The sequence below is a fragment of the Neophocaena asiaeorientalis genome, unplaced genomic scaffold, assembly GCF_003031525.2.
Source record: "Neophocaena asiaeorientalis asiaeorientalis breed wild unplaced genomic scaffold, Neophocaena_asiaeorientalis_V1.1 scaffold45, whole genome shotgun sequence".
Classification (NCBI taxonomy): domain Eukaryota; kingdom Metazoa; phylum Chordata; class Mammalia; order Artiodactyla; family Phocoenidae; genus Neophocaena; species Neophocaena asiaeorientalis.
This window is the reverse complement of record NW_020174642.1, coordinates 4,920,749-4,929,190: the sequence shown is the minus strand read 5'-3', so window position 1 is coordinate 4,929,190 and position 8,442 is coordinate 4,920,749. Positions and strand designations below refer to the sequence as shown.

The 8,442-nt window shown below is 45.3% G+C and overlaps 1 protein-coding gene across 2 annotated transcripts in view; it reads right to left on the bottom strand.

Annotated features, from left to right (window-relative positions):
- Window positions 1-8,442, bottom strand: part of CHAF1B (chromatin assembly factor 1 subunit B) — a 26,049-nt gene that overhangs the window by 5,884 nt on the left and 11,723 nt on the right. For both annotated transcript variants that reach the window (XM_024758363.1, XM_024758364.1), the window contains exons 9-11: window positions 4,621-4,690; window positions 4,430-4,521; window positions 581-728 (exon numbers count right to left, since the gene is read on the bottom strand). In XM_024758363.1, coding sequence (XP_024614131.1) covers window positions 581-728; window positions 4,430-4,521; window positions 4,621-4,690 — 310 coding nt within the window. The remainder of the gene's footprint in view (window positions 1-580; window positions 729-4,429; window positions 4,522-4,620; window positions 4,691-8,442) is intronic.

The window sequence follows — 8,442 nt, the reverse complement described above, 5'->3', positions numbered from 1 at the left end:
CTCCGCGGCGGGAGAGGCCACAACAGTGAGAGGCCCGCGTACCGCAAAAAAAAATTTTTTAATAAATAAATAAATAAATAGAAGATGAAAAGAAGATAAAGAGTGATAAAGAGCAAGAACTAGATGGTAGGTGGCCAGGCCCAGCCTGGGCCCGAGCACACAGTGGAGACAGAACTGGGAGCTCAGGGGTGCTGAGAACCCCAGGCAGAAAGGCGAGGGCAAAGTGACCCCTCAGGATGGGCACAGTTCTGGGGCCCCTCCTTGTCTGCGCAGCAGGGGCCCGCATGTGTGGGCTTCCTCCCGGAGGGCCTGGCAAGTCCCCACAACACCAGGGACCCCGGGCCTCCCCTTGGTTTATGAGAATTAGATGAACCACATCACAGTCTGCACGGCATCAACACCCACTGCAGTCACAACAGGAAGCAGTACTTTAGCAAGTTAGAAACAGCTTTCCTTTTTACGTTGATTCCTTTAAATAAACTGGTAAATAAGGGCCAAAAAAGCCAACTGTAGGATGAAATGCTCCCTGACCCGAGGGGCAACTCCAGGGGAATGTACGCTGTCTCCCCCATCCACTCACCAGGAAATATCACTCAGGGTGTGGTAATGTATGTTAGACACGTAACCAAACGGGAACAGCTGCTGGGTGTCGTACAAAAGCACAGAGTCTTCAGAAGCCACAGCAAACACCAAGCGGTAGGGCAGGCTCACCAGCTCCACACCTGGCTCTGGTGATGGGCGAAATCAGGAACAGAAAGTCAAACAAGCAAAAGCAAAGTTCCCAAAGAAAACAAATTTTCCCCAAAAGCCCTCTCCCCAGGGACGTAAGTGATGTAACTTTACTAAATGCTTTATGGAAGAATTCAGTTTTTGTATTATTTTATATAGGAATATAAGAATTAAGGAGACCCATGCAGGAACCAATGAGGACACTGTGTTATGATTCAACACTCATGAGCACCTGCGGTTCAAAAAGAAGAGAAGAGGGCTTCCCTGGTGGCGCAGTGGTTGAGAGTCCACCTGCCGATGCAGGGGACACGGGTTCATGCCCCGGTCCGGGAAGATCCCACATGCTGCAGAGCGGCTGGGCCCGTGAGCCATGGCCGCTGAGCCTGCGCGTCCGGAGCCTGTGCTCCGCAACGGGAGAGGCCACAGCAGTGAGAGGACCGCGTAGTGCAAAAGAATAAAATAAAATAAAATTTTAAAAAAAAGAAGAGAAGAAAAAGTTGTGTGAATGAGGCAAGTCACCCTGAGGGGTCACCGCCTGATAAGGAAACATCAGGGTCACGTAGAAGCATCTCATGAAGTGATGTTTTAATGCTGTCAAGTTAATCATAGTCATTCACATAAAGGATTAGAAACTTAAAAACAGCTTCTGCGTCCGGCCATGGAGTAACAGAGACCTGACCGACCCTTCACCTGAAACAATTAAAATACCAGGCAAAATACTGAAACGGGTTTTTTTTAAGACACTATCCATTAGGCCATGAAGAACAGCAATCCCTCAGAGACAGGAAGCGAGAGAGGTGAGCCCTACGATCACCTCCGTTTACTGCCTGGAGTTTCCAGGCCCAGCAGAGGTGGAGGGAACGCAGGCGGCGCCTGGCAGACGCCCTAAGCTGGGAGGCCAGGAGGCCCAGGCGACTGGAGCGCACGGGTGGAGGGGCGGAGCCAGAGCCCCAGGGGCCTCGAGACTTCAGCTGAGTGCTGACCAGTGCCGCACGCGGGAAAACTAGCCAGGGCAGGAGCGAGGGCCACGGGAAAGAGAGAGCCGTCCCTAAGGAAACCGTAAGCAAAATGAAAAGACTATTTGCATGGGAGAAAATATTTGTAAATGATGTGACCAACAAGGGCTTAATTTCCAAAATATATAAACAGCTCGTAACAACTCAACAACAACAAAAAACAACCAACCCTATCCAAAAATGGGCAGAAGACCTAACAGACATTTCTCCAGAGAAGACATACAAATGGCCAACAGGCACATGAAAAGATGCTCAACATCGCCAATTATTAGAGAAATGCAAATCAACACTACAATGAGGTACCACCTCACACCGGTCAGAATGGCCATCATCAAAAAATCTACAAACAATAAATGCTGGAGAGGGTGTGGAGAAAAGAGAACCCTCCTACACTGTTGGTGGGAATGTAAGTTGGTACAGCCACTACGGAAAACAGTATGGAGGTTCCTCAAAAAACTAAAAATAGAACTACCATATGATCCAGCAATCCCACTCCTGGGCATATACCCTGAGAAAACCATAATTCAAAAAGATGCATGCACCCCTATGTTCATAGCAGCACTATTCACAATAGCCAAGACACGGAAACAATCTACATGTCCACTGACAGATGAATGGATAAAGAAGATGTGCCACACACACACACACACACACACACACACACACACACACACAATGGAATACTACTCAACCATAAAAAAGAACAAAATAATGCCATTTGCAGCAACATGGGTGCAACTAGAGATTATCACACTAAGTAAAGTCAGAAAGAGAAAGACAGATACCATATGATATCACTTATATGTGGAATCTAAAATATGACACAAATGAACCTATCAGTGAAACAGATACAGAATCACGGACATAGAGAACAGACTGGTGGTTCCCAAGGGGGAGGGGGTCGGGGAGGGATGGAGTGGGAGACTGGAGTTAGCAGATGTAAGCTTTTTTATATAGAATGGATAAACAACAAGGTCCTACGTATAGCACAGAGAACTATGTTCAATATCCTATGATAAACCATAACAGAAAAGAATATTAAAAAAGAATGTATAACTGAATCACTTTGCTGTACAGCAGTAATTAACGTGACACTGTAAATCAACTATACTTCAAAAAAATTAATTTTTTTTAATAAAAGAGCCACCCCTGAAGCTCACACAAGGCTAGAAACAGCACATGTTCCCACCAGCCAGAGTGGAAAACCGCCCACTTCATGGGCATCAATTAGAGCATCCAGGCGGCTCTGCCACCGTAGTGAAGAGATTAGCCCTAGACTAAATGCCCCTGTGATCCCACCTGACAAAGCCTAACAGCAAGACCCCCAAGACGCAAAGTGTTTCCAAGCAACCTCACTGCATCCCAGAATAAAGCTCAAGGATATTTATAAGGATGAAAATATATCCGGCATCCACTAAGGTAAAATCCACAATGTCTAATAGAAAATTATCAGATGGACTTCCCTGGTGGCGCAGTGCTTAGGAATCCGCCTGCCAATGCAGGGGACACGGGTTCGATCCCCGTTCCGGGAAGATTCCACATGCCGTGGAGCAACTAAGCCCGTGTGCCACAGCTACTGAGCCTGCGCTCTAGAGCCCACGAGCCATGACTACTGAAGCCCACGCGCCTAGACCCCGTGCCCCGCAAAAAGAGAAGCCACCGCAATGAGAAGCCTGCGAACAGCAACGAAGAGTAGCCCCCACTCGATGCAACTAGAGAAAGCCCGCGTGCAGCAACGAAGACCCAATGCAGCCAAAAATAAATAAATTAATTAATTTTTAAAAAATTATCAGGCATTCCAAGAAGCAGAAAAATATGACCCATAATGAGGAAGAAAAAATCAATCAAAACCAATCCTTTGTACACAAAGCCATTAAAAGAGTTATTGTAACAAGTGTATTCCACGTGTTCAAGATGCAAGAGGGAAGGTGTAAAGCAGAGGTACGTGAGGAAGACCCAAGTTGAACTCTAGAAGTTCTAGACTACACCGTCACAGATAGAAAATACACTGGATGACACCAAGGGCAGGTGACACGGAAGAGCAGTGAACTCAAAACAAGCTGTAGAAACCATCCACAGAGAGGAAAGAAACAAGTAACAGAGCATCAGTAAGCCATGGGTAACTTCAAACAGTCTAATACGTGTGTAGCTGGAGCCCCTGAAGAAGAGGAGAGAGAGGGGGGATGACAGAAAAAGTATCTGAAGAAATAACTGGCGAAGTTCTCCAAATTTGATGAAAACTATAAACTCGTAAATCTAAGAAGTTCAATGAACCCCAAGCACAAGAAACATAAAGAAAACGGCAGCAGGCACACCGTAATCAGATTGCTGAAAGCCAACTGATAAAAGAGAAAAATCTCAAAAGCAGCCGGAGGCGGAAAAACAGTGAAACAAAAATCCAATTCATATAATTTTTCCATAATTTTCACTGCATAGGAAATCAATAATAAATGACATTCAACCTGCTTCAGTAGAGAAACAAAGCTAGTATTTTTAGCCCTTTAAAGTTGCTTGCAGCAAAGAAAGTGTATTCTAGACAACGCAAAATCTGACACGTATTTTGATAACATCAGTCTTTGCTCTCAAGACTGACCAAACTGAACCAACCCACATACTCACCTCTCCCCACCCACCCTGGTGACCTGCCTCAGAGAACGTGACACACCCCTGTGGCTCTAAGGTACCTGCTTCCACCACTGGCCTCAGCTCAAAGTAGACGGGGCAGCAGCGGACAGCGAGCGTCGCCTTCCCAGGACACGGAAGATGGGCGATAGGCCTGTAAGATGAATCGCGGTTTTGCAAAAAAGCACCGTCACTCAACAAAAGCAAAAAGAAAGGGTAAATAAACATTTCAGATATTTCTTCAATTGCATACCTTTTAAGATTTTTCCTGGAGAAAACATAAGTTGTATTTGTTACGTTTTCACCCGACTCCACACATCCAGCTGGGGAAGCAGCAGAGGAAGGCAAGGCCGTGTTATTAAACTGTCCGTCAGCAAAGACGCGTAAGCATCACTTCTGGTTTGTAAAAGATTCTCCCCGGAACATTATTACCTGGACAATGTTTCTGTGACTGAGGACAGATGCAAACACCCTGTCCCTGCCTGGGCTCAGCCCTTTACTCCAGTTCTGCCCACCTGTCACCTCCCCAAGGGGCTCAGCTGCCCCAGAGCCCCTTCCAGGCCTGGGTGGGAAGAACATAAAGCAGGGAGCCCTGACCACAGCAGACCTTTGCCTGCGAATCCAGCCAATTCCTGCTAAAGTGCTATGATCAGACCCCCGGCTCTCTGTCCCCTGGATTGACCTCAGTTGCCACCCAAAACCTGAGACTCAGGCCGTTTCCCATCAGCCTGATGGAGCCCAAAGGCTGCCAGGAGACCAGCCCTCTGCTGACATCTCCAGCCCCTGCAGAAGCTGCCTTTGCCCTGGGGAGCAGCCCACATCTGAGAGCCCTTCTACACTCACCTCAGGCTGTACTCAAAACCAGGTCAGATCCTGTTGGAGAATGACCGTCACACACAGTTGCTCTTGGGAACATCTCCCTGTTTTACATTAACATTTCCTGACACACACACACACACACACACACACACACACACACACACATATGTAATCTTCCATGTGACCATTTCATACCCGCTGGGTGGGGGGCAGCAGACACAGCCAGTAGTCTTTCTACTCTCTTCCCATCTCACCCCATCCTTCCATCCCCAAGTAATCCATTTTAACAAACCATCAGTCATTCTATATTTCCCCCATGCTCACATAACTGTTCCAACCAGTTATAACTCAATCGCTTGTATATTCATATGGTGGGTTTTTTAAATCTATTTTACAAAATGGGGTATTATTTATACTTTTGCTCATTTTGCTTTTCTCAGTCAATTACTCATGACAGTTAACCTGCGTGACACTAATGCATCCTTTCTTCAGTAGCTACCTACTATGCACTGGTCTGAAAATACCGTAATTTATTCACCCATTCTCTGTTAACGAGTATTGTTTCGTTTTTGTTTTTTTACAACTAAGAGCCATGCTTGGACTTCCCTGGTGGCGCAGTGGTTAAGAATCCGCCTGCCAATGCAGGGGACACAGGTTTGAGCCCTGGTCCAGGAAGATCCCACATGCTGCAGAGCAACTAAGCCCGTGTGCCATAACTACTTAGCCTGCACTCTAGAGCCCGCGAGCCATGGCTGCTGAGCCCATGCGCCACAACTACTGAAGCCTGCGCACCTAGAGCCCGTGCTCCGCAACAGGAGAGGCCACTGCAATGAGAGGCCCACACACCACAGCGAAGAGTAGCCCCTGCTCGCCACAGCTACAGAAAGCCTGTGTGCAGCAACGAAGACCAAACACAGCCAAAAATAAATAAATAAAATAATTAATTTAAAAAAAGAGAAAGTGTCATTAAAAAAAAAAAGCTATGCTTGCAATAAACATCCTTGGACATACACTCTTATGTACTGTTTTCATTTCTTAAGGAAGTGAATGTCAGACAACGGGCGGATTGGCTGAAGAGTACGTGCATTAAACGGTTACCAGACTGCCTTCCCAAAAGGCTCTAACAATCCACACTCTCTCCAGCAACAGCCATACACATGCCCATCAGCGACAGATATTTTCACTTTTTTCCAGCCTGAAATGAATAAAAGGATACCTACTGATGTCACGTTAACTTGCGTTGCCTTGACTGTCGGGTTTCCGAACACCTCCCCGTGTGTGCCAGTTTTGCACCAGATTTGCTCTTCTATGAGCCGCCTTGTTGTACCTTTCTCTCGTTTTTCTCTTTTGGGTTTTTCTCCTTTTGTCTTTTTGTTCTTCTTGCCAATTTGGAAGAGCCATCGTATATGATACTTGTCAGCGCTCTCTTTTCTGTACCATAACCATTATTTTCCAGTCCCATCGTACGACTACTGATTTTGCTTACTGCGTCTTTTGCCATACAAAAGCTCTACATTCAAATACAGCAAAGTAGGTCTATCATTTAAGAGCTGCTGGGTTTCCAGTCTTAGTTTGGTCTTCCCCAGTCCTAGAATGTCCTCCTAGATTTTCTTGCAAGAGTTTTATATTTTTACCATTTTTAAGTATTGACTTCACCTGCAGTTTATTTTATTTATTTATTTTTAAAATATATTTATTTTATTTATTTATTTTTGGCTGCACTGGGTCTTTGTTCCTGCGCATGGGCTTTCTCTAGTTGTGGTGAGCGGGGGCTACTCTTCACTGTGGTGCGCGGGCTTCTTATTGCAGTGGCTTCTCTTGTTGTGGAGCATGGGCTCTAGGTGTGTGGGCTTCAGTAGTTGTGGCACGCGGGCTCAGTAGTTGTGGCTCGCAGGCTCTAGAGTGCAGGCTCAGTAGTTGTGGTGCACAGGCTTAGTTGGTCCACGGCATGTGGGATCTTCCCAGACCAGGGCTCAAACCCGTGTCCCCTGCATTGGCAGGCGGATTCTTAACCACTGCGCCACCAAGGAAGCCCACCTTATCCATCTGATAAGCTAAGAGTCCAATTTAATTTTTTTCCAGACAGCTGGACACTCCAGAACTATTCACTCAATAATCCATTCTTCCCACTGAAATACCACTCAGGTCACCTATTAAATTCCCTTTTATCCCAGAATCTATTTCTGGATTCTCTGTTCTGATCCACTAAGCTATTGTTTATTCCTATACCAATACCATACTGATTTGATAACAATAGCACTACAGAATCTCTGACATTTAGACAGGAAAATGCCTGCTCAAGTATTATTCTTATCTTTCATACTTTTTTACTATTCCTTGCATTTACTCTCCTAAACAAATCCGAGATGTCATCCAATTAAAAAACCAAAAAACCGAAACAAACCAACAACAAAAAAAACCTTAAATGGGATCCTAATTGGAAATCAATTATCATGTTAATTTTTAGAACACGAAATCTCTCTATTTGTTCAGAACTTGTTTTATAACCATCAATAAGACCTTCTAGTCTTCTTCATAAAGGCTCTATGCCTTATTAAATTTTTTCCTATGCATTTCCACATCTTCTGCGTTTTGCACTGTTACGAATGGAACAATTATCCTTTTCACATTTCTAAGTACTTATTCTACTGTAGCAGATACAGATTTTACGTATTTTATAATATCTAGCCACCTTATCAAATTCTTTTTTTTATTCTGAAAGTATTTTTTAAATCTCTTGGATTTTCTAGAAACACAAACCTATCACAAAGTTTTATTTCTTCCAATCTCTGTAATTTCACTTCCTGCATTTATTAATACCACCAAGAATAATAATGGTGGCAGCAGATAACCCATCTGGTACCCGATTTTAAATGAAAATATTTTGGAGCTGCCATTTAGGAAAGGACCTGCTACTGAGTTTAGTAAACAACTTTCAATATACTTAAGCAACTACTTATTCTTGGTCCTGGGACCACCCCGCCCCCCCCGGCCAATGTCATTCCCACGTGTTCCCCAATGTCCTTTTACAGCCTAACCCACACATGTGTGTATGATTCACACACTCTTGGGGTCTCCTCTGCCCAGCCTGGCTGGGACACTTAGTGGCAAACCTGACCTGTGCCCTCCCATTTGGCCCAGCCCCGGGTCATGTCATCGTATCATACACAGGATGGTATCTGTGCCACGGAGAGCAGGGGACGGTCTCCTCTGAGACCATGTTGGCAACAGCACTGCCCTGGATCATCCTGCTGGA